Source organism: Oryx dammah, unplaced genomic scaffold (assembly GCF_014754425.2).
Source record: "Oryx dammah isolate SB20612 unplaced genomic scaffold, SCBI_Odam_1.1 HiC_scaffold_9, whole genome shotgun sequence".
NCBI classification, from domain to species: domain Eukaryota; kingdom Metazoa; phylum Chordata; class Mammalia; order Artiodactyla; family Bovidae; genus Oryx; species Oryx dammah.
Window position 1 is genome coordinate 4,263,051 of NW_024070193.1, and position 25,024 is coordinate 4,288,074.

Here is a 25,024-nt window from a genome sequence, read left to right on the forward strand (position 1 = left end):
CTGAACTCCAGCTGTTGTTGCCTGAGATCTACGGCTGCAGTTGAAAGGGAAACCTGACTGTCCTCAGTCTTCGTAAGAACCACACGGGGTAACTTCTGTTCTAACTTTACAAAGTGAGGCTAAAAATGACTACCTGCTCCAAATGCAAGGTCCTTACATCTGGGTCTCAGAACCTACCCCGGTCTGAGCAGATCATGGGTCCTTTACAAACACCCCTTCCTGACAGAAGGTTCCAGAGAGCAAAACAGGCAGAAGACCAATCTGTGGCGAGCTGTCATACTGAAGAGTAAGAACCAAGGGGGAGATGCCAGATGGTCGGGTTTCATGCTTTTATTACCACAAACAAAATGTGCACACGGGCTGTCTATTCATTCTCCTCGCTGCGCAGCCTGGCATTGGGATTGGTGATTCTGATGGCCAGCTGGGCTGCTCTTTCCACAATGGCCTTGCGGTTCTTGGAGGAGACGTTGTGAGCAATCTCAGCACAGTAAGATCTGGGAGAGACAATCAGTACAGGAGTAAGGAGGCCTGCCTGGAAGGCACGCTGTGTTCCAGTGGGAGGGCAAGTGCTTTGGCTCCTTTGCTTTTAGAGCCAGAGCACTGAAGGCAGGGGCTGCAGACACCTAATGCCATGGTACTAGCAGCAAGCTCCTAAGTATTCCCTGGTAGTGACTCCTCACTGAACCCTCCCGGCAGCCTCGTGGCCCAGGCATCACCTCCACTTTACAGACAGGGAAACCAAGGCCCACCCGGGCCAGGATGACTCAGCCCTCTGGGCCAACCTGCACAGCTCAAGGCAGTCTCAGGGAGCTTGGCCTTGCCAGTGAAAAGTTCAGGTAAACTTTCTGCAAAGCAACTAACAACCAAAATGCAACAGTCTAATGAAGCCAAGGGCTCCCGCCCAGACCATAAACATCATTCGCTGCAGACAAAATTCAAGTTGAAAAGTAACAATGTCTAGACTCACCCAGTGAATGGCAACACGTAATGGAGAAGGCAATGGCACCCCACTCCAGTACTCTTGCCTGGAAAATCCCATGGACGGAGGAGCCTGGTGGGCTGCAGTCCATGGGGTCGCTAAGAGTTGGACACAACTGAGCAAATTCACTTTCACGCATTGGAGAAGGAAATGGCAACCCACTCCAGTGTTCTTGCCTGGAGAATCCCAGGGACAGGGAAGCCTGGTGGGCTTCCGTCTATGGGGTCACACAGAGTCGGACACGACTGAAGCGACTTAGCAGCAGCAACAATTCCTGAGCACTCGCCAGGTACTGGTCTATTCATTCCTTCACAGCCACATCCCACCCCAGGTTGTCAACAAATTGGTCTCATGAGCACATTTCAGCAAGGAAATGCCATTAACAGTGAAGCCATTAACAGTGGATTAAGACAGGGCACTCTACACCCCTGGAGGAATTTCAGCAGACTTTAAAGGCAGCAAGCAGAGTTAAGAACTCTGCAGGAAAATAGCTTCACAGTAAGAGACAAACCAATCCAGACAGAGAACTGCTTTGTTTTAAAGTCTACTCATGCCAGTATCTTAAAGGAGACTTAAGTTGTATCACCCTTTCCATCTTTTAAAAAAAAAAAAAACACACCCAGGTCCTCATCCATGTGCATTGAATAATCACGATCACAGTGCACATATTTAAAATACTTTCCTCTCTGCCCGGGCATCTTCCATACATGACCACTGTTTTTAACGCAGGTACAACATTCCACCTGGTGCTCGTACCCCCACCATTCACCAGTGATGTGTTCAGTTACTGCAATGATCAACTTAAGTTTCAATTATTTAAAGATAAATGCCCAGAAATGGAATTTGTGAATTAAATTAGATTCAGAGTATTTCTGTGGCTATCGGTAACAGACTGCTATTAAAGGTACTATTAAAAACACACCTATCTTCATGGCAACTGGCAACATATGCACGCCAATCTTTGCTACACAAAAGGGATTAAACTGCACTGTTCTGTCACACTTGTCTACCAACCTGCCAACTCCATGCGGTCTGGGCATCCAACATTAATTCCTAATCCCTTCCATTCTAAAATACTTCCAGCATTTTAAATGCCTGGCTAAATTTCTGACCTAAAGAAACTCAACGGTAAGTGAGAATACTGGTTGTTCATCACTTGTGTCCACAATTACCACAGATAGGGGAAGAAAACATACTCTCCTCCGCTTAACCAAAAAATACCATTTTCCCCAATCCAGATTAAAATTGTGTCTAAATCACTCCCCACGAAAATACTTTTCTCATCCCACTGCCCTAAGAAGACCATAGGTCATTTATACACAGTGCTCCCCAGGCGTCTACATTCCTCAGAACATGTGCTGTCCTCTGCCTGCGGCCTCTCCCTTCTCCACATCAGGGCCCCAAGTGAGGCAGCAACTCCTCTACTCTAGTCTTCTGAAGATTCCTGTGGCCACAGCACTAAGGATCCCTTGGGTCTGGGGCTCTATTTCATCCCCGCCCCTCCCCACAACATAAGTAATGTTCTGAAAACCACTGCCAGAGGACGCTGCAGTGCCAAGCAAAGCCATTACCTCTTTTCAGGTCCCAGGCCTCTGCACTTTCAGGACAACCCCCCTGCCCCCCAGCAAAGGAAACATTCTGGAGTCCCCAACAAGCGTCCTCCAAGCTCCCGAGGACACAAGACTCCTCCAAATGCATTCTAGAAGGTCTAGAGTCACCTGCCCAAACCAATCTCACAGGCTGGCTTCTGACACCCGAACTCAGAGGTGAGACCCAACTCACTTGTTGCACATCAGCAGCACCTCAAGCTCCTTGACATTGTGGACCAGGAACTTCCGGAAGCCGCTGGGCAGCATGTGCTTGGTTTTTTTGTTGCTCCCGTAACCGATATTGGGCATCAAGATCTGGCCCTTGAATCTTCTGCGCACCCTGTTGTCAATGCCTCTGGGTTTCCGCCAGTTCCGCTGAAAGAAAATACATGGTTAGTGTCTGGGAAGACACCAACTCTGCCTTCAGGAGAAAAAAGGGGGCCAGATGAAAAGGCAATGTGCCAAACTCTACTTGTCTTTGCATAACAGGATTTCATAGGAGCTCCTACATTTGACCAGCACAAATAACACACCCACATTCACACCCCTTCCAAGCAAAGGACAAGCAGGCTACATACCCATGAACCATGAGGGGCCTGTGTATAAAGATGAGGAGACTGGCTTTCAACATCACACTCAGCATCTAAGCACCTATGCAGGAAGTATAATCTCTCCCTCATATTGTCATCAAGCCACCTGAGATGTAACTAACATAAGCCTCTAGATCCTTCAAAACAGGCCCATGCCCTGTGTCATTTAAATTTCAACTCACACATCAAGGGACTGAATGCCAGTGAGGCACGGACACCTGGGGTTCTACAGAGCCCTGCCACCATCTAGCAAAGCTCAGAAACCCAACAGCCTGTCTAGGAACCATCTATCTTCACCCAACACACACTTCCATTCTGGGCCACATACCTTGATTTTGACATATCGGTCTGACTGATGCCGGATGAACTTCTTGGTCCTCTTTTTGACGATCTTGGGCTTCACGAGGGGTCTGAGGGCGGCCATGATGCCTTCAAGAAAAGAGGCAAGAGACCACGTCAAAGATGACTTCTTGGAAGGAGACTTTCTCGCCCTGCCCGGGGGCTTGAACTCTTGTTGCAGAGTGTCTTCCAATCACCAGATACTGAGCAAACTGGGAATGGAATGGGTACCTCTGCCATGCTTGCTTTCCCTCCCGACTCCGAAGCTGGCAGAATACAAGCCATTCTCCAGATGCGATCCTGGGAGGTTAGGGGGTCACCCTGCACAGTCAGCGCCAAGAGAGAATGCCGCCAAAGGGGGCCTCCTCGAAGGTCACGACGCAGTTTCCCATTCCCAGAGATCCTGACCCGCTACCAGAATTTCGGTTAATTACACTATTCGACTCGCAGCTCGCCCTTTTTTGGCGGTCCCGCTACAGCAGCAACCCCCGGGGCCAAAAACTGGAGGAAGAGCGTCGAACAGTGGAAACAGACAAATACACGTGAGTAGACAGGGCTGAGAGAGGTGATGCGAGGTCTCGAGACAGGGCACTCAGGCCGCAACCCGCCCAGTCGCTCCACAGCCGCCTAGGACCCCCGCATAGTCTGGCCCCAACCAGCGCCCTGCACCCCCAGGCCTCAAACAAGCTCTGACTGACCCCAGGCGGCCTCCGTTGAAACACAAGCGGCCCTGGGAAGCGAACCTCCATCACCCGCCGGGCCGCTTCGCTCGGAATCTGTACGCGCTCCAGCCAACCAAGAAGGGCAATGCCCACCCAGACGGCTGCTCGGAAGGACGAGCTTTCCCGACAGGCGGCGAAGAGGCCAGAGGCAGGCCGCAGAGACGCGGATGGCCAACGATTAACACTCACCGAGTCAGAGATGGCTGCCACCTCCGTAGGCAGCGCCGAGGAAAAGAGGAAGGTGCCGCGCGGGGGCTGATGGGACGTCACTTCGCATCCTGACAGAGAAAAGGCAAGTACTTCCGGGGTTTAGCCCTTCAAAGATACTGAAGACACGTCAGAGAAATAATACTGAAAAAAAGCCGAGGCTGCCTGTGTTTTCCTAGTTATTAATATCTAGGAGTAGCACTAAAAATTTTCATGCCTTCAGTTGGGACCGCATAAAAATTTGAAATTCTTTTTGGAACTTCTAAGACCTGGTGAGGCGGCATTCACTTCCGCCAGGAATTGAAGCCGTCCCTCCGGAGGATAATCCAATTTTTAGATTATTTCCGCCCGCGTGTCTTTTCCGAAGTCCTCCTCCTTGTGGCCAGGAGAGAGCAAAACATAGACTTCTAATAATTCTCTCACGTGAATTTATAACCAGCAATGAGACTGTTAAAACACTCATTCGGTGGGTTTCGCAGAGTTCCATGAGGTAGTTCTATTAGTTTCCTCATTTTACATATGTATACAGTGAAGTTTGGAGGTTTCACACACACAGACACGCACACACACACAAATCCACACCATTAGGCTAGACCAGGCGGTCTGGTTATTCATTGTTCTTGGTTTGTTAAATTTTAGCTTTTGTTTTTAACATTAATGTGAAAATCAAATTTCAAGAGAAAAGAAAACGGCCTTTGATTCCAAGACCCGAACATAATACGGATGTCTTGTCATCAGCGATCTTGGTAGTTACACAGCCAGGAGACAGAAGCTGAGATGGGTTGATTGTGTTGTTGCCTGCGTGATGGGTGAGAAGGGAAGGGAGTGTTGACAGCTCCTTGGTGAGATTTTGGCTGTGGAGGGGGAGTGTGAGGAGACCCGGAGAAGTGAGATGGGGGTTGTGAAGGGAATGTCTTGTCCAAAATCGAATCGTTGGCGGCACCACACCTCAGGAATCCTGTTTGTCCTGCGGCCGAAGGAGTCAGCTGGGATGCCCAGCATGGAGGCACTGAGCTAAGAGCAGCCCACAGGGTGTGTGTCGTGATGGAAAAGGTCTTGACGGGGTCAGGTGGGTGAGTCAGGGGAAGGGCTCACGAACCAGAGAATATGCAAAAGGCCCAAGAGTTTTGGAAGTAGTGACCCAAAGGGCTCTGTCTTGGGAGGGATGAGGGACATACTTATTTTATTTCAAGAGGAGGGCACAGGGGTACCCATACTACCTGCTGCTTCCTGCTGGGCACTGAGGTCCGGGATGAGAGGCTGGAGAGGTCATGCCAGCACCCCCATCAACACCCCAGGAAATGTGCCTGCTGTTTTCTCCAGACCCTGGACCCCAGCTTTCCAACACCCCTCTGGCCACAGCTCCTGAATCTGGAAATTACATCAGCTGAATCACAGGTGAAATGAGGAAAACTCCAACCCAGTTTTATTTCAACAGGACAGAGGTCAGGAGAGGGAGACACTAAAAAACCACATCTTTCCCTGGACACATCCACCGTCTGAGACACTGGACGCTTTGTCTGGTGACAGCTCGCCCAGGCCTTCCCACTGAAATGACTTCTCTTGCCTGGCTCTTTGATGCCCTCCCTGCGTCTACGGCTCTGGGCTGCTAGCTGCATTGGTGCCTGGCCCCAGGATGGCTAGGTCTGGTGACACCTGAGCCACTCTAGTTGATGTGATAGATCTTGTGGGCATCGTAATAGGCATAGGTCATGTAATTCACGTCCTTAATGGGCCACCAGTGGTCGGGGTGGTAGGTGGCCGGGTAGACGTGGGGCCGCTGTTGGACACAGCTGAAGATGGCTAGGCTCCGGTCCACAGTCACAGTGGGCAGGTAGAGCCGCAGCTTGTCCAGGAGGTGACCCGGCCAGAAGAAGTTGGGATGGGTTAGCTGCAGACCGCTGGGCTTCTTCTCCTTCAGCTTCCTGGAGAAGGAGAAGACAGAGACAGTCGTCATGGAGACAGGGGGCAGCTGAGGCTGCACCTTCCCCAGCGGAGATGCAGCTCTGTGCTGAGCACTCTAGTACTCTGTTGTCCTGTCTGCCTCGCCAGTGAGGACCCAGAGGCCTAGAGGGGCGAAGTCGTTTCCCCAAGGCCACACAGCTGACAAGTGGCGGGTAGGGGGGGGCTTGACTGCCAGTCGGCTGCCTCTAAATCCAGACTCTTAACATGCACACCACCTGTTCTGTAGAGGGATTGTCACGTGCTCTTCAGAGGGCAGCCACTGGAGTCAGCACACCTGGGTCCAAATCTCTGCTCTACCACTTAATAGATCTGTGACTTGGAGCAAGGTAGTCAGCCTTCCTGTACGGCAGTTTCCTCTTCTGTGAAATGGGAATGCTAAGAGTAACTTCATCCAGCCATCTCATCCTCTGTCGTCCCCTTCTCCTCTGACTCAATGGATGTGAGTCTGAGTGAACTCCAGGAGTTGGTGATGGACAGGGAGGCCTGGCGTGCTGCGATTCATAGGGTCGCAAAGAGTTGGACACAACTGAGCGACTGAACTGAACTGAAGAGTAACTTTATAGGGTTGTGGAGAGGATTTACATGAATTAACGAGTGGAGAGCAGAGTCTGCCTGGCACTCTTGTGTGTGCATGCATGCTAACTCTCTTCAGTCGTGTCTGACTCTCTGCGACCCCATGGACTGTAGCCTGCTGGGCTCCTCTGTCCATGGGATTCTCTGGGCAAGAATCCTGGAGTGGGTTGCCATGCCCTTTGGCAGATCTTCCCTACCCAGAGATCGAAGGCTCCGGCACTGCAGGTGGATTCTTTACTGCTGAGCCACCAGGGAAGCCCCTGGCACACTTAAGGGTCACTTTACAGATCCTCAGCTCCTGGGCACTGATTCCCGGATGCTGGGTCCCATGTACCCTGCAGTACTCAAGTCCTGGGTCCCTTCCTCTCACCTGCCCCCCCTCCCAGAGGTAGATGATCACTACAGACCTGGTGAATTCCTCAAATTCCTTAAAAGTGATTTTCTTGATTTTCTTTGGCATTTTCCTGGTGGAGGAGAGAGATAGGGGTATACTGTCAGGAGACAGGAAATCCAGGTCAGTGGGGCCTCAGGGAGTAAGTAGGTCAGGGTGACGGGGGCCCACCTCTGAGTCCAGACCAGAGCCCTGGAAAGAGAACTGCAGCTCCCTGGGCGGGGCCCTAACTCTATCCGCCGCCCTGACTCTGTCCGCCATGCTCCAGTGGAACACTCAGTGGACTGGAGTCTCTAGACCTCTGGGCCCCTATTGGGGAGGCAGACAGGATGGCAGCCCTGCGCTCCTAGCCTGGCCGGTTGGGCGACCTGGGACAAGTCAGTCCCCTTGTGGGGGCCTCGGGTTTCTCATTCCCCAGCATGGAGACCTCTCAAGCCATTACGAGACATGCTCAGTCATCTGAATCCTTTTTGCACCCGCGACTCCCATTTGCCCTCCAGAGCTGAATCCCGCCTTGAGGACAAGGGTGGTAAAATCTAACGCCCCAAACCTGGGGCCTGGTAGACATCACTTAATCACCACAGCACTCTTTCCCAGCAAGCCTGCATCTGGCCTCGGAATCTTTGATAAGGCATGCTAAGTAGCCAATGAAACCAGTCCACCCCTGCCCTGGGGGGTCGCTATCCTTTATAACTGGGGCCTGTCAGAGCAGGACAGAAGTCACTTTCTCAGTTTTTTGAGGTTCATGGCTCAGGAATTGGTGGTAGCCACGCAGGGGATCACCAGGGGATCAGAGAGGACTCTCTAGGTGACCAACTGCCCAGCTCACCCTCAGCTCTTCCCCGCCAGGACTGTGGTCAGCTCCACCTGCAGGTGAAGCCCACTCCTACACTCAAGAATGGCCTTAAGGGATAGACTGTGACAATCAGTGCTCAGGTGCTAAGGGTCCTCACCATGTGTGTGATAGAGCTGTTAGGCCCATTTTACAGATGAACATGCTGAGGTACAGTGAGTGAGGTAACTGTCCATTTGACCTCTGGTCTGTGCTCCACTGCTTTCCCACCCCGCTGTCTGGCCAGACCACCCAAGCAGGCATCTGGCAGCGATGGATGGTGTGGGCAGGTCCTCAGCCCCTCCCCTGTCACGGTGTCTGGTCAGCTGCCCCTTCTCCCCTCCCTCCCTCCACTCTGCAGTCCCCACCAAAGCTGGCTGCTAGCTTGCTCACTGCTCACCTCCCGACAAAGGAGGACATTCTCTTAGAGCGGCCTTGGGCTGATCTGAGGGTCGGGGGAGGCCCCAGGGCAGAGTTCTTTTCTCTGGGCAGGGGTGTGCAAGCCCACCTTTTGCTAGAGAAGGCAGAGGAGGGGTTGCCACCACTGTCCTTGGCAGGGGCCCTACACCCAGCCTATGATTCATGAAGAGGCCTCCCCGGTTTCTCCAAGAAGTCCTTCTTTTTAACCTTTTCCAGAGACCTTAAGGTCGCGTAGGATGTAGTCAGGAAGGCAGCTGCATGGGGGTGAGGCAAGGAGGCTGGGGAGGCACGTGCCAGGGGAACACACGGCCAGTCCGTGGGCATCAGGTGGGCTGGACATGCCGGGTAAGGACACAGACACCAGCCCGTGACCCCCCCGTAACTGCCCACCACCCCCCTGAGCCATGGGGCATCAGTGGGCAGGAGCGCAGGGCGGGGGAGGAGGGGCTGACACTCAGCTTGTCAGGCTTCTTCTGAGCCACAGGCACAGGAACGCCCTGGGGCTGGAGCAGGGCCAGGTTCACACTGAAGGGCTTGAAGTCTGAGTAGTAGCCTCCCGGCTGCCGGATTGGGCGCATCTGGTCCTTCTGGAGAATGATCTTGTCCCCCGGGTACATCAGGGCTGTGAGCAGGAGGAGAAACACAGCCTCTCAGCCCGAGATCCCTCCCCAACCCCAGCCTTTGGGGCCGAGGGGGGCTATTTTTACAAACAAATTGACATTCTTGTTTGAAAAGATTTTTCTTATATACATTTTTTTTTTTACTTTATTTATTCACTTTTTTTTTCGTCTCCAGTGGCACTTGGGATCATAGTTCCCCGACCAGAGATCGAACCCACAGTTCCCTGTACGGAAAGCTTGGAGGCTTAACATTAAGCATCCAAGGAAGTCCCTTTACTTTTTATTTTTAAATGATGGTAGGTTCACAGCAAGTTGCAAAAAATAGCTCAACGAGTCCCCAAGCCCTTCTCTAGCACTACACCCCCCAATCAAGGGTGGTAAGTGTGTCCTGGCAGCACGCTGTTGGGAAGTGGGGCTGGTTTGAGGCCTGGGCGGAGGTAGGAGGAAGCATGGCCCCACACCTTGCTCTGCAGGGGTGGCCTGGTCAGGAGTCCCTGAAGGAGGGAGGGAGGCCTCACCCAAGACATCACTGGATTAACTTAGACTCGGTGGACGGTGGGTTCTCTCGTGCAGAACAGGCACTCCTGCAACTACTGAGCAGAGCTTGCCCTGGCAACTCGTCTTCTGGATACAGTGATGGAGGTTTACTCTCCAGGTTAGTAATTTTTTTAAGGTTTTTTTTTTGTTTGTTTGTTTTAGTTGGTGAATCAACTACAGTTTATTACTTAGAATGCCCCCTCCTTATCTGGCCAATACAAATTTATTTCTTTATTTACATTATCTATTTTGGCTGAGAGGCTTGTGGGAGCTTAGTTCTCCGGCCAGGGGCGGAACCCATGCCCCTTGCTTTGGAAGCTCAGCGTCTTAACAACTGGACTGCCAGGGAAGTCCAAGACTTTTTTTTTTTTAATTGATATTTATTTATTTGGTTGCACCGGGTCTTAGTTGCCACGGAATTTCAATCTTTAGTTGCAGCATCTGGGATCTAGTTCCCCGACTAAGGGTCGAACTCAGGCCCCTTGCAGTGGGAGCGTGGAGTCTTTGCCACTGCACCACCAGGGAAGTCCCAAGTTTTTAATGTTTATTTGAGTAGAGGGCAGGGATTGCACAGGTGAGCAGGGAGAGGAGGGAAGTGGGAGATGGGCAACATCATCATTTTTAAACGGTTTACATGATTTTTAAACTACATTTTTTAATGTATATACACATAGGACTTTAAAAATGACTTATAGAGCTAATCTGTGTGAATAGCAAGTAAATAAGAAAAAGAGATTTGTGAAAGGACGGTCGTTAAATATTATTGGTGGTCAACTCTGGCTGGGGGATTTTGTTTTGTTTTCAAAACTGTAAATGAGAAAGATTTATCTATAAAAATAGGGGGAGCAGAACAATAAAGCTATATTCAGCGGGGAGGGGAAATGCCTCGATGTTCTAGAAGTCTGGCCCATGAGCTTGAGGCCTGGGGTCTGAGCCCACCAAGCTCTAACCTCCAGGCACAGACCTGGAAGTGCAGGGATTTGTGCTTCTGGTCTCTGTCTTAAGGACAGGCAACAGACAGTGGCCAGGACAGTGGTCAGAGATGGACTAGCATCTTTCCCACTTTGGACCAGTCAGAAGCAAAAGGAAGCATACCCACAGATGCTCCGATGTGCCCATGAGTGAGGGATCCTGCAGACAGGTGAAGCTCAGCTGTGTGCGGGCCCAGGAGCCAGCAAAAGCCGGTGGTGGGGAGAATCACTGAAGCCTCAATCCTCTCTGGTGGGGACGGACCAGCTGGCACGTCTGGGGCCGAGACCTCGCCCGCAGGAGCGGTCATGTGCCTGGGAATGCTGCCTGAATTTTAGAACACCTGCAGCCTCACCGTGCGCCAAGCCCAGGTGATCTGGGACCATGAGGCTCCCCGAGGAAGGAGGGAGGAAGGATGATTTCGTGAAAAGTCAGGGTCGAGAGCTGAGGGGTCACCTGCCGTATCTCTGCCCTCCCAGCCCAGATGGCAGCAAGTGTCTGCTCAGGCGAGGGGTGTGCAGCTTGTGTGGGAGACAGGACCGTTTAGGCTGGTTGGCCTGTGTTCCTGAAGGCCCTTGGCCACTTCCTCCTGTATAGACCTTTTATGGCCTGACTTGTATCCCCTCAAATTCATATATTGAAGCCCTGACCCCTAGAATTTGTATTTGGAGATGAGGCCTTTCAAGAGGTAATAAAGCTAAAATGAAGCCACTGAGGAAAGCCTGCATCCAGTCTGACTGGTGTCCTTAAGCAGAGGAAATCTGGACACAGAGACACAGCAGGGGCGCATGTGTGCGCGGAAACAACCATGTGAATAGACAGCCAGACGGTGACTATCTGGAGGCCACGGAGAGCGATCTCAGAGGACACGAACCCTGCCAGCACCTTGATCTTAGACTTTCCAGCCTCCAGAATGGCGAGAAAATACCTTTCTGCTGTGTAAGCCCCCAGTCTGTGGTGTTTTGTTTGCAGTTCTACCAAACTAAGGCAAGACCCAAGGTCCTCTACACTGAGTGTTTGTTTCTCCTCCCAGGGGAAAAAAATGGAAACAACCAACTGTGACTGTTAACTCCTGTTCTCAGGGAAGTCACGGGACCCTCCGCCTGTCCCTTTCTCAGAAAACCACAGCCTAGAACGGCCACAGCTCCTTGCTGCGAGGTTCCTACACGAAAACCTCTGCCCTCCAGTGCAGCAGTGACCGGCCCATTAAACGTGTGCTTCATAAATGCGGGATGCCAGCGTCATTACATGGCCATCAGGGGCCTGTGGGGCCGCTTCTCTGCCCCATGTCTAGAAGCACGCAGTCCACCCAGGACTGGAGGGTTCAGATCTGCTTGGATACATGAAAACACAGCTCTTGCCCCAAGCAGAGGGCAGGACTAGTGCGAGAGCTCAGGGTTGAGACCTGTGGGCTGAGCAGAAGGCGAAGGGCTTCCACAGAACCCGTGCATTCTTCCCCCCGTGTGGCAGAAGCACCAAGAAACAGGCCTGGCTGAGACGAGTGCGTTTGGAACACTCCATGTTTCGTCGCGGTTACCTCTCCCAGCCAGGCTTCCTGTCCGAAATCGCCTACTCTAATAAGCAAACTAATTCATATTTAGGAATAACAAACTAGTTTCCCTTTATCACGCAATCACAATTCCCAAGGACAAAAGCGTATTTGTAAAAAAATATATTAGACGTAAATATTAAATAAAACAATGCATTGTCCGCAAGGCTCATTCTTCAACCATCTTTTCCCCGATCTTACAACAGTTTTATCTGCTTAAGGAAATGGCTCTTATTGTCAGTAAATATGAATACCAAATAATAATGCTGTAACTACATTATTTCATCTTAACAACTGCCTTTTGAGGTCTTCAAGTTCCTTTTTTTTAGGAAACATCACACGCACAGATTCACTCCCTTATAACACCGATGTATTTCCCACATTGACACGATGGTCGGTGCTCACTCAGGACTGTTCCTCCTGGCCCACCTCTGGCTCCCTCACCTGGAACTCCAGTCCTGGTGCTCTCTTCCCTAGGCTGGAGCACCTGGACTCCGGGCCTACGGAGCAGTGTGGGCTCTGCAGGGTTGTAAAGTCCCCTCTCACAGGGAGCCAGGGGACCTCCCTGGTGGCGCAGGGGACGGGTATCTGCCTGCCAGTGCAGGGAACAACGGGTTTGATCTCTGGTCCGGGAAGATCCCACGTGCTGCGGAGCATCTAAGCCCATGCGCTTCAACTGCTGAGCCTGAGCCCGTGCTTCATAATGCGAGAAACCACCGCCATGAAAAGCCCGTGCACCGCCGCTAGAGGGCAGCCCCCGCTCCCCGCACCTAGAGAAAAAGCCCACGTGGCAACGAAGACCAAGCACAGCCCTAAATAAATAAAGGCGAACCCGGTGGGGCTGTTCTTCCCCCCGCCCCCCTTTCTCCCCAGCGTCTCCGCGGTGTGGTTGGGTGCTCGTCGGCTGGGGAAGGAGAAGCCGCAGGTGGCTGCCACCCTGGCCCCCGGCTCGGGTCCCCCCTTGGCACCTTCCCAGCGGCCCCCAAGGCCTGTACCTCTCATGAGGGTGTCCTCGGTCAGCGGGAGGCCGTGGGCCTCGCAGACTTTCCAGCACTGCAGGTAGACCAGGAAGGTGTCCACGCGGGACCTGTTGAGGATACCCTCCATCTCCCCGTGGACGGTGGTCGGCAGGCAGTGCTCGTCAAAGTGCTTTTCCCCGCTGCGCACCAGGCGGCACTGCTCCGTGTACTGGATGGAGGGGAGGGCCAGCTGTGGGCAGAGCAGAGGTGGGCACTCACTCCTCCTCGCCTCCCTTCCGGCCCAAGGCAGACGCGGAGCCCCAGCCACCTCTCCCGGGGCCCGGTGGATGCAGCTGTTGATGTCAGCCACTCCGGAGGAAAAATCACCCGTGGTCAAGGTGACCCCTGCATAACATGTGAATGGTCCCGGCACAGGGTTCTGTGTGCACAGCTCCTTACACAGAAGTGCACACACGACTGTATACACATACAGAAGGTTCCTTGTGTGTGTGCTAAGTCGTATCAGTCGTGTCCAACTCTGCAACCCCATGCACTGCAGCCCACCAGGCTCCTCTGTCCATGGGATTTTCCAGGCAAGAATTCTGGAGTGAGTTGCCATTTCCGTTTTCCAGGGGATCTTCCTGACTCAGGGATTGAACCTGGGTCTCCTGCATTTCAGGCAGATTCCTTACCATCTGAGCCACCAGGGAAGCACCTAGAACCGTGCCTGACGCATCACAGGCTCTCAATAAATGTTTATCTGGTGAATTAATTTATACAATCAGTTCTTCCTTCCTTCACTCAACATGTGTTCTTGGAGTGCCTACTCAGTGCCAGGCCCCAGGCCAGGTTCTTGGATTCCAGCTGTGACGAACATGCAGTCCTGGTCTCAGGAGTCAGTCATGATTCCACAATTGGAGGAAGGGAACTCAGGACTTTCAGAAACATCATATCAACTCATCTTATCAGAAACCTTGGGAGGCAGGTGTTGTTCACACACACAGAAGAGGGAGCGAGGAGGTAAGGAAGCCGGGACCCCCGGAGCTCCCCCGGCCAGAAGGTGGGGCACGTGGGGCAGGTGGCCCCGGCTTGCCCGGTCCCCAAGCCCCGTCCCTCCCCTGTCGGCAGGGGCACCTTGTTCTGCCGCTTCCTCTCTCGGTAGTGCTTGCCCACATCTTCCATCTCCTCCAGTGTCATGGGCCGCGCCTCCATCTCCGTGTCAACCACGGGCACCGTCAGCAGGTCCATCTTGGGAGCCTCTGGGGGTACATTCGCCTTCTGCTTCGGGGATGGACTCTGTGCGGAGCTGCTGTCCTTGGACGATCTGGAATCTAGGGGCGGAGGGAAGAGGCAGAGGAAGGAGGAGCTGAGAGGGTGCCTGGCCACGGAGCCCATCGGGCAGGGCCAGTGTCGCCGAGCGGGCGCCTTGAAAGTGTCCCTTCTTCCGGCTCCTCTGTGGCCTTCTCCTCCCTCTCCTGCACCCGGCCCCAGCCTTCCTGTTTCCATTCCCATCCTCCAGCATCCTGCTTTTCCAGGCCTGCTTCAGGCCTCTGCGGCCCTGGGCAGAAGTGAGATCCTGGCCCTGCCGCCTTCTAGATTTGAGACTGTGGCCAGGTGGTCAGCCTCTCTGAGCGTCAGCTTCCTCCCTGCATGGGGAGGGGCGGAGGCGGATACGTACCCTCTGTTGCAGGGGTCAGGGTGCTTTGCTGCTGAGCCAAAGACCACTGCTTGTAGGTGCTGGCCAGGTTATCCATCGTGATGTTGTTGTGCTTCCCCAGAGAGCTGAGGTAGATCACAATATCCTCCACCTCCTGGTTTTTCAGAGGGACTCCAATCTGAGGAGACAAGAGAAGCCCCCAGGCGGGCAGCCTGGCTCCGGATGTCCTGCTAGGATGGCCAAGGCCTTGCCAGCCTGGCCCCTCCTTCCCGTCGCGTTTCATCCTCAGCCGCTCCCAGCTCACATCCAGGGTCCCTGTGAAGGAGCTCAGAGCCTCTCCCCGGGGCCCGGCACATTTCTCACCCTCTGCCTTGACTCAGGCGTTTCCCACTTTCGGCCTGAACACCTCCCATCCCTCCTTCCAAACCCCGGTCCAGACGTGTCCCCATCTTTGCAGAGGCTGTTACTTCTCCCTCTGGCCTCCCTGCCCACTCCCATTCCAATCTCAGCCTTCCAGTGCCAGACTGGAAGGAGGATCTCACATCTGTCATCCTTGTCTGTGAGGGACACAGAGGCCTCCCTTAACTGAAGTAAAATAGAGTCGGAAATCTAACGCCCAGGACTCTTTTAAGGGTGGCGGGCAAACTTTGGAGAAATACGATACTTGCCAGCAATACTGAATATTCAAGAAAAAACAGTGTGAAAGGAAATGTATCTTTGCCAGCTTCTTTACACTGTAGATGTTATTCTCTGAGCTTTACTTAAAGACGATCAGAACTCACCTGGTGCGAAAGGATTTAGTGTTTGAACTTTTTGGTGATGTTGAATTAAGGACCCTTTATTTTTTGTTTTAAAAGCTTTGAAATGTTGTTTAGATAGCTACATGGCATAAAATGAAAGCGTGAAACTGCTGGTGATTTAAGACTGAAACAAGTGTATCATTCCCCTTCTTTCCTAAAGTTTTTTTTAAAGGTATCATTTGTTCAAAATATATAAAAGTTTAAGTTACCCAGACCAGGAGTCAGCAGACTTTTTCTAGAAAGGGCCAGATGGTAAGTATTTTAGGCTCTGGGAGCCATGTGGGTCTCTGTCATCACTACTCAGCTCTGCCCTCCTGGCATGAGAGCAGCCATGATGACGCAGAGACAAATGTGTAAGGCTGTGTTCCAATAAAACTTTATTGACAAAAAAACAGGAGCCCAGTTGGATTCGACTCCTGGGCAGAGTTAGCAGAGCTCTGCTAGACCGACGGGACTTTCTGTGATGATGGGAAGGTGCTGTGTCTGAGGGGTCTGGCAGCAGAGCAGCTGCTGAGCACTCCAACTGTGGCCGCTGTGTCTGAGGAACTGGAGTTCTAGTTTTATTTATTTATAGTTAAATTGAATTTTTGAATAACCCATCAAGGTGTGGTCTGAGCACCCACACCATGGGCATCGCTGGGAGCTTGTTAGCGTGCAGCATCCTGAGGGGGCTACCCTGGTGGTCCAGCGGTTAGGCCTCCCTGCTTCCATTGCTGGGGGCCCAAGTTTGATCCCCAGTCGGGGAACTAAGATCCCATAAGCTGCGTGGTGCCTCTCCCCATCAAAAAAAAAAGAAGGCAGTATCTTGGGACCCCCATACAGAGGTACTGGGACAGAAGCTGCGTTTTAACAATACCCCTATGTGAGTCACATGCTAGTGATGGTTCCAGAAGTTCTAGAAGGTTCTAAAGGCAGGACTGAAGATCCAGCTCTCTCTGTGCTCAGTTCTGGGGTCTCACTGGCAAGACAGTGATTCCCTAAGCAGCAGGCTGGTTACAAGGCTGGCTCTACAGACTTCCCCCTCAGGTAGGGCCTTTCAAGGTCAGACCAGGGCAAGGTGGCTTTAGGGGTCTGATGGGGGCCTCAGGTTAAGCCACATATTCCAATCCGGCTTTACAAGTAATATGGGGGATAGTCAGAGCAGGACCTGGGGATAGTGCCGCAGGGCTATGGAGGTGCATGGGCACCCCCACCCCACCTCAAGCCAGCAGGGGCGGGGGAGGCACTTACCGCCTTGAGAGCCACGATGAACTCCTCCCTGGAGATCTGGTGCTCGCCCTGATCCACCTTGCGAAACAGCTCCAGGATCTTGATCTTGCGGCAGTGCAGGTGGGCGTACAAGGTCGACAGGGCGGGGGGTTTGGGCAGTCGGAGCTGGGGCACCTGCCGGCGGGAGGGTCGCTGGCTTTTCTTCTGAAAGAGGCAAGAGAGGGGGCAGAGGGGAGCCTTCAGGAGACACCACGGAGCTGGGTCCCCAGATTTAGAAACGGGAAAGAGAGAGGCCGAGCCACGCCACCCAGACGGCAGGGTGGAGGGCAAAGGGCGTGGGCTTCCGGCAGGCATGTCCTGCCACGGGAGGACTGGGGCGCTTGGCTTCTCTGAGCCTCCAACTTCGCATCAGGCACAAGAGGTTTGGACAAAATGAGAACCAGAACTTCATTCTTATCCCCATCTCTCTTGTCAGACCAGTCACTATCATAATCCCACTGGGCTCTCAGTGCATCCAAATATGAGCCCCTGCCTGAAGCCGCCGGGGGCCTCTGCTGCCCCCACTCCCCAGCCTCTGGCCCCGGGCCTCCTGCCTGGAATACCACCCCCTTCTCTGTCAGAATCCTACTGCCCCTCCCTTGCAGGTGAACGGGAATATAGTCAGCCCTCCATGTCCGTGGACTCTGCATCCACGGATTTAAAAACTCGAGAAAGTTCCAAAAAGTAAAGCTTGAATTTGCCATGGCCGTCAACTATTTATGTCATACTTAACATGGTATGTATAACTATTCACATAACCTTTACATTATATTAGGTATTCTAAGTCATCTAGAGATGATTCAAATGTAAGGGAGGATGCTCGTGGGTTATATGCAAATACTCTGCCCTTTTATATGAGGGTCTCGAGCATCTTCAGATGTTGGTATCCCTGGGGTGCCCCCCAACAGACAGCAGGGTAAACTGCTTAGGAATACTGTTCCTTTAGTGTGGTGGAGCTCTTGACAGTTTACAAAAGGCCTTTCTATTCCCTAGCTTATAGCTCCTCAGCGGCCTGGAGGCAACTGCAGAGTCATTAATCTCTGTGTCTCCCTGCCCCACTAACGTGAACCCCCACTGGGAGCAAGACCACATCTTATTCAGCTACATTCCCCACCTCCAATGCTTGTAATCAACAAAGCCCCCAGCCCTGTGCAAGCAGGCAGTAATGGTTTGCTGAATGGAAAAGAAGGATGCCATGAATTCAACATTAGGTATTAGCTTTCTTTGGGAAGCTTCCCTTCCCAAATGAAGAAACAGGCTCAGAGAGGTGAAGTGACTTGCCCAGGGTCACACAGCAAGTAAGCAGTGGATTTCTAACCCAAGTTCTGTGCTTATACCTAGAGGCTGTGCTGCTGGCAGGAAAGGGTGTGTGAGAACCATGAAAGTTGGGTTTTGACTATGATTACACCAAGGACTGACTCTGAAGTTTGGGGGCTAACCCAAATGAAACCGGTAATTCTGCAATAATAAAAAAAATGACAGACATTGAACGAGGGCTCACTATACTCTCAGCATGTCTCAGGCACCTTATATATATTAATCCATTTGGATGTTGCAGCAACCGTGGGAAGGAGGCACAATCGTTCTCCCCATTTAGCAGTTGAGGAAACTGAGGCCCAGGTCATATGGCTAGGAAGTAGCAGAGCTGGGTTTAAACCCAAGTTATCTGACCTCTTATGCCGGCTTTACCTGAACTGGGAGAATTTTCAAGTGTCTGTGTTGGATGCATTTGGCAGATGAGGGCTCTGGCTACTGACTGCCAGTTACTATCTCTCTGGGCTTGGACAATGCATGGCCTCACTGAGCTTCTGTCTTCATATTTATAGAGGGAACAATATGTATAATATACACAAATTCATATACAAATGTTGTAAAAGATTTTCTTAGAAAAGATTTATAAGATTTTCTTCCAATCTCACAACTGTGATTTTCACAATAGCCGTGTGAACACTGGAGGGGTGTGTGTGTACGTGTGTGTGTGCGCTCAGTTGCATCTTACTCTTTGCGACCCCACAGACTGTAGCCCGTCGGGCTCCTCTGTCCATGGGATTCTCCAGGCAAGAATACGGGAGTGGGGTGCCCTTCCCTTCTCCAGGGAATCTTCCTGACTCAGGGATGGAACCCGGGTCTCCTGCATTGCAGGCGGATTCTTTACTGTCTGAGCCAGCAGGGAAGCCCAACAAGAGATCACAAGTACACCTCCTTTTCAGGACTTCTGTCCCAGGACTCCCCTGGACTGGGCACGGGGATGGTGGGGGTTAGGGTGAAAGATCCCCACCCTTCCTAATCTGAGGGAATGAGTGACAGCAAGCCCCTAACACCCAGAGTGTCCGCTCCTGGCAAACGGGGCTGCTCACCGTGGTGTCCCTGTTCGCGGCTAGCTGGCTCGGCAGCCGAGCCATGGGCTGCTCCTTGTGGATGTCATGTAGGACCTTGGCCTCGGACAGCGTGAGGCTGGCCTTGTTCTGCAGCCACCTCTCGACATTGCCGAACGATTCCAGGTCCTTCCTCATCTTCAGCCTCTGTCTGAGCCATGCCCTCGGGTCCTCTGGCTGTTTTTGGGTGTCCCCGACTTCCGGGGCTTTGGGGCTGGAGGTGGGCTCCGGGGGAGTCTGGGGTTGGGACGTGGGACGGGCGGGCCTCGGAGCCTCCTTCTGTGGCAGGATGATGACCCGCCGGCGGCTCCTGGGCAGGTGGAAGTCCTCCTGCTTGAATTGCTTGAAGCAGTGGGCAATGACCGCTTCAGGGTTGAACACCGGCTCCTTGCTGGCATTTTCATCATCCAACAGGGACTTAGACTGGTAGAACCCTTGGGGGAAGAGGGTTAGAAGGTGAGTTCCTATCAGGATGAGGACCAAAGGAGTCAGGAAGGAGAAATGCTTCGGCACCCGGCTGTGTGTCAGGGCGCCTGGCTTCCAGGCCTGACTTCATTGTTGCCTTGCAATGATGGTGAAAATATTTACATCTAACGTGACTGGGCACTCCCTGCAGCAGGCACTGTGCTAAGAGATTTCCGTGCTTTCTCATGGAACCCGTCTTAGGTTCTAATCTTACTCCACTCGACTCTGCCTGCGCCTTACTCATTGGCAATCAGAATGACCTTTTTAAAATGCCATTCTGATGGTCTGAACATCTGCAGCAGCCTAGTGCTGTAAAGAGCAGAGGATTTGCAGCCAGAGTGCTCTCACCTGAGTCCTAGCCCAGCTGCTTATGGGCAGCATGTTCTCTTATTCTTTCTGGGTCTCAATCTCTTTATCTGTAAAATGGGGATAATGATGGTACCTGCCTTACTGTGTGGTAGAGATGCTTAGAATTTCTTCATTTATTCATAATGCTCAAGTGTGCTCAGTCATGTCCAACTCTCTGTGATCCCCCGGCTCTCCATAGACTGTCACAGAGGGCTCCTCTGTCCATGGGATTTCCCAGGCAAAAATACTGGAGCGGGTTGCCATTTGCTCCTCCATGGGGTCTTCCTGATCCAGGGATCAAACTCAAGTCTTCTACACTAGCAGGCAAATTATTTACTGCTGAGCCACCAGGGAAGCCCTTGGTTGATGTTTCTCTTTTCCAGTACACTGTGAACCAGGATCTCATCTCTCTTGTTCCCTGCTGGAGTCCTAGCAACCTCCACAGTGCAAACATACACTGGGAGCTCAGTAGATATTTGGTTGTTTTTGCTTAATCACTCAGGCATGTCCAGCTCTTTGTGACCCCATGGACTGCAGCACGCCAGGCTTCCCTGTCCTTTACCATCTCCTGGAGCTTGCTCAAACTCATGTCCATTGAGTCGGTGATGCCATCCAACCATCTCATCCTCTGTGTCCCCTTCTCCTCTTGCCTTCAATCTTTCCCAGTATCAGGGTCTTTTCCAGTGAGTCAACTCTTCGCATCAGGTAGCCAAATTATTGGAGCTTCAGCCTCAGCATCAGTCCCTCCAATGGATATTTGGGGTTCATTTCCTTTAAGACAGACTGGCTTGATCTCCCTACAGTCCAAGGGACTCTCAAGAGTCCCTTCTCTAATGCCACAGGTGAAAAGCACCAATTCTTCACTGCTAAGCCTTCTTTATGGTCTAGCTCTCATATCCATACATGACTACTGGAAAAACCATAGCTTTGACTAGATGGAACTTTGTTGGCAAAGTAATGTCTCTGCTTTTTAATGTGCTTTCTAGGTTGGTCATAACTTTTCTTCCAAGAAGCAAGCATCTTTTGATTTCATGGCTGCACTCACCATCTGCAGTGATTTTGGAGACCCCCAGAATAAAGTCTGTCACCTGTTTCTACTGTTTCCCATCTATTTGCCATGAAGTGATGGGACCAGATGCCGTGATCTCAGTTTTTTGAATGTTGAGTTTTAAGCCATCTTTTTCACTCTCCTCTTTCACCTTCATCAGAAGGCTCTTTAGTTCACTTTGGTAAGTGAGTGATTTACAAGTGGATGGACCTAAAAGGTTGGCACCATAATTATACCCATTTTACAGATTAAGACACTGAGCTCAGAGAGGCCACAGTTGATTAGTAGCAGAGGTGGGACATGAACTTTGGCTTGCCTGGCCCCAGAGCTCAGCTCTTAGCCATTTCTTGATATTACCCCAGGCTGTGACCTAATCCCACTGAGTCTCAATTCTTTTACTAAAATGATATAAACTCTGCTCTAGCAACCTTCCAAAACTGTTATGAAGAGCAAATGAATAACAGGTGTGGGAATGTTCTAAAATTCAGAAGGAACAGAACATTATTATAAAAATATCTTTAAAAAAATCTTGTCACCTGCTACGTCATTTTCCTGCTACAACAAAAACTATTCTGCTTAAAACCTTTCTGTTACTCCCAGCTGCCTCCAGGATAAAGTTCAATCTCCTTAACGTGGCCCCACCTGTCACACTGCCCCTGCCAACCCCCCTAATCTCTCCAGTGCGCCTCCTCATCCCTGCTTCCTCATCCTGGATTGGTTCCCAAGCTAACCTGACTGTGGTTCCAAGGCATCCCCTTCTGCCCCTGCCTCCCTTTCTGTCTTTGGAATGCACTTCCCTCTCCCCTGCTCACTTGGTCACTCTCTACTTGGCCTCAGAGGCTCAGCTCAGGCATCACCTGTCCCCAGAAGCATCCCAACCCCTCCCTCCTGCCCCTCTGGGTCCCAGAGCCCCCAAGCTTAGCCCCCTCATAGCATTTACCATATTTTTCTTGATGCCGATACTTTTTCCCAACAGCCTGTGAGTCTCCCAATGGTAAGAACTGTGTCTTACTTCCTGTGTATCCCCGGTACCCAGCCTGGCACAAAGTGAACAGTCAGTACAGTTGTTAAGTCTCTTTACAATGCACATGTGTTCCTTTCATAGAAAATAATTAGACTATGTATACATTAATGTGGACAGAAGTAAGCACTTCTCAACAACCCATGTATTATTTCTTTGACGACAAGATGCTGGGTTCGACTGAGAATGTAGTCATTCATCCAACCAGCATTTATTGAGAACTACCCAGGGTTTTTTACAAATCTCTCCCTGAATTCCATCCTACCTCTCTGACTACTTATTCTTGGGCTTCTGTTTCCTATCCACTACTAAAAAGTCAGTGGCTTCCAGGTTTACACTTGGGTGCTCTTTTTTTTTTTTTTTCCCCAAACAGTCTCCTCCACTCTCATTTCTGTGGCCCTCCATATTGCAGAGGACTCTCATATCAATATGACTTGGAATTAGCTCTGACTCTATATACAGTGAGAAGGAAATGGCAACCTACTCCAGTGTTCTTGCCAGGAGAATCCCATGGACAGAGGAACCTGGTGGTTTTTTCAGTCCATAGGGTTGCAGAGTCAGACATGACTGAAGAGATTTAGCATTCTACTTACAGTAGCTCCCAAAGCACCTCAACTTGTATGGCTGACAAAGAACTCAAACTCAAGCAAGACTGAACTTATCTCCACATCCCTGTCTACTCTTAGGGGAGGTTCCTTATCTCTATAGAAAGCACCTCCATCTGCCAGGTCAGCCCGGCTACCACCCCGAGGGTCATCCTTGATTGCTCTTCCCAAGTTCTCTATCTAATCAGCCCCAAGTCCCTGAAGTCCCCTCTCACGTGGCACCTTTCCCTAGCCTCCCGGATTCTTTGGCCAGGGCATTTGGGAGAGCTCCCCACCCCCAACATTCCGAGCCTGCCAATTCATTTCTGCATTTGCTGATGCTCCCAATCTGATCCCGTTATTCTCAGTAGCTTCTCCATCTCCTGGCTCCCAAGATCTCTCAGGATCTTATTCCTTCTGACCCCTCTCACCACTCATCTCCAGCAGCACTTAAACTCTGAGCAGTTGCAAGGCCTTTCCTCCTCCTGGCTTGGAGGACTCCTTGTAAAGATCTCTTCCAGGACCGTGAAAGCATTCCCGGTCTCCCCTGCCTCCTCTGCGCTTAGCAGATCTCTTACTCCTGGGTGTCACCCTTGGACCCAGTATCCATCCCTTCTTCTGGGATTATCCATGTATCTGTCATTCACCTCTAAAGTTGTGGTGCTGATCAAGGACAGCAGGCTATCGTGCAAAGTTTGAAGACTGATGTTCTTTTCCATACCGCTTCTCCAGTACTGAATGTACTAAAGTCTGGTGAGGAAATAGGGACAGTCCAGAGGGCCTGGACACCTTTCCAGGGGACATGGGTTGGACCTCTGGTTCCAAACCAAGGCGACTCGGCCGGCTCCTCCAGCCCTGGCCGGAAATCTGAGAAACACGCATGACCTGCCCCCGACTCCCTGGCAACCCTGCACTCAGAGAGGGGACGGCACAATGGGATACCCGTCCCTGTCCTAGCCCTCACCCCACTTGCACCCGTCCACTCGGGGGTCGAGGGCTTCCTGGAGGTGGCGTCGATTCCCAGGAACTTAGGGTGGGCTTACGGAGCAGCGTCCGGAACGCAGCCTCGTACTCTTCATTAGAGTCGTCCATGGTCCCGGCGCTGGGAGCCGGCGCTGAAGAGCGCGTGTGAATGTGTGTGTGTGTGAATGTGTGTGTGTGTATGTGTGTGCTTGCGCGGGAATATGGGGTATCTGAAAAGCAGTAATAACCAAGTTTGCAAGAGACGCGAGACCTGCGGAGCTAGGACGCAATTGTTGCCAGGACTACGGACGCCCCGCGCTGATTGGCTGGGCGCCACCACGTGGCAGGAGGCCCGCCCGGAGAAGACTCGGCAGACCTGGAGATCGGGCAGACAGCCTGGCTCCCTGCAAGGGTCCTGAGAGGGGCCGGGAGCAAATGGTGCAGAGCCTCTGGCTCCGCAAACAAACGAACAAAACCCCATTGGATTTCTTAGATTGGCCCGTGGCCCCTCAATCTGGAGTAATAAATCCCTGGTTTCCCCCTAAACCGTAGGGACTTCAGCAGGTCTCCACGTGTTTAGAACACGCCCTCCCTCCTCCAGGTAGACCCCTAGTGAATCCTGGACGAATAGAGGCAGTGTTTTTGGTATGCTTGGTCCCCGAAATACACGATGCCATGCTTTGGAATGATAGAACCTGAGAAACATTGGTAACTTGGAATTTTCCATATGAGCTGAAGAAGCCCGAAGGAATTTTTTTTTGGACAGGCAAAAGGTGGTCTTATTCACACAATGGAATATTAGCCATTAAAAAGGAAGTACTGACACATGCTGCTGTGACTGGCTGGCACTTGGGACCCTTGGCTGCAGTGCTTATACCAGGACAAATGTCTCCTTGAGCAACTAAAAATACAAAGAAACTATGTGAAGTCGCTCAGTCGTGTCCGACTCTTTGCAGGGACTAAAATGAACAGGTAAGGGGTTTCTTGCTGGGGAGATGAAAATATCCTGGAGTTAGTGATGACTGTTGCACATTATGAATGTACTAAAAACCACTGAATTGTGCCCTTTAAAAATGTTTGTCAATTTTGGGGGGGCAAATTTTGTTTCAATAAGTTAGAAAAAACCCAAACACTTGAGGGCTTACTCTGTATAAAATATCATCCTTACTGAAATGCGTTTTATTTTTTAAACTGTTTTATTTGGCTGTGCTGGAACTTCACTGCGGCATGTGGAATCTAGTGACCTGACCAGGAACTGAACCTGGGCCCTCTGC

At 51.6% G+C, this 25,024-nt stretch overlaps 2 protein-coding genes and 1 non-coding gene across 4 annotated transcripts; all 3 read right to left on the reverse strand.

The window, feature by feature from the left end:
- Positions 1–315: 315 nt before the first annotated feature.
- RPL32 (ribosomal protein L32) lies at positions 316–4,748 on the reverse strand. The gene is made up of 4 exons (XM_040246734.1): positions 4,409–4,748; positions 3,487–3,587; positions 2,762–2,943; positions 316–494 (listed from the first exon to the last, which is right to left on the reverse strand). Exons 2-4 carry the CDS (start codon positions 3,580–3,582, stop codon positions 365–367), a joined length of 408 nt encoding a protein of 135 aa, XP_040102668.1. The 5' UTR covers positions 3,583–3,587; positions 4,409–4,748; the 3' UTR covers positions 316–364.
- LOC120868515 lies at positions 3,668–3,807 on the reverse strand. Its single transcript, XR_005722256.1, has one exon. It is a non-coding gene; the product is annotated as a small nucleolar RNA SNORA7 (small nucleolar RNA).
- A 1,077-nt stretch (positions 4,749–5,825) lies between the features above and the next one.
- EFCAB12 (EF-hand calcium binding domain 12) lies at positions 5,826–24,021 on the reverse strand. Of its 2 annotated transcripts, XM_040246736.1 has the most exons (9): positions 23,831–24,021; positions 19,304–19,755; positions 16,929–17,111; positions 14,920–15,076; positions 14,376–14,572; positions 13,278–13,491; positions 9,067–9,229; positions 7,372–7,431; positions 5,826–6,351 (listed from the first exon to the last, which is right to left on the reverse strand). In XM_040246736.1, exons 1-9 carry the CDS (start codon positions 23,877–23,879, stop codon positions 6,093–6,095), a joined length of 1,734 nt encoding a protein of 577 aa, XP_040102670.1. In that variant the 5' UTR covers positions 23,880–24,021; the 3' UTR covers positions 5,826–6,092. The 2 variants fall into 2 exon arrangements, with proteins under 2 accessions (XP_040102670.1, XP_040102669.1); XM_040246735.1 differs by lacking the exon at positions 5,826–6,351 and adding an exon at positions 22,123–22,219 and having other exon boundaries at positions 7,421–9,229.
- Between the last annotated feature and the right edge of the window lie 1,003 nt (positions 24,022–25,024).

Excerpts from the sequence above, each read along its gene's own strand:
- RPL32 (XM_040246734.1), bottom strand. The coding sequence starts at position 3,582 with ATGGCCGCCCTCAGACCCCTCGTGAAGCCCAAGATCGTCAAAAAGAGG. Across the intron at positions 2,944-3,486 it reads ACCGATATGTCAAAATCAAG|CGGAACTGGCGGAAACCCAG; the intron begins GTATGTGGCCCA and ends ATTTTCTTTCAG. Across the intron at positions 495-2,761 it reads GTGCTGCTGATGTGCAACAA|ATCTTACTGTGCTGAGATTG; the intron begins GTGAGTTGGGTC and ends TGTCTCTCCCAG.
- EFCAB12 (XM_040246736.1), bottom strand. The coding sequence starts at position 23,879 with ATGGACGACTCTAATGAAGAGTACGAGGCTGCGTTCCGGACGCTGCTC. Across the intron at positions 17,112-19,303 it reads CCGCGAACAGGGACACCACG|AAGAAAAGCCAGCGACCCTC; the intron begins GTGAGCAGCCCC and ends TGCCTCTTTCAG. Across the intron at positions 7,432-9,066 it reads GCTCAGAAGAAGCCTGACAA|CAGGAAAATGCCAAAGAAAA; the intron begins GCTGAGTGTCAG and ends TCTCTCCTCCAC.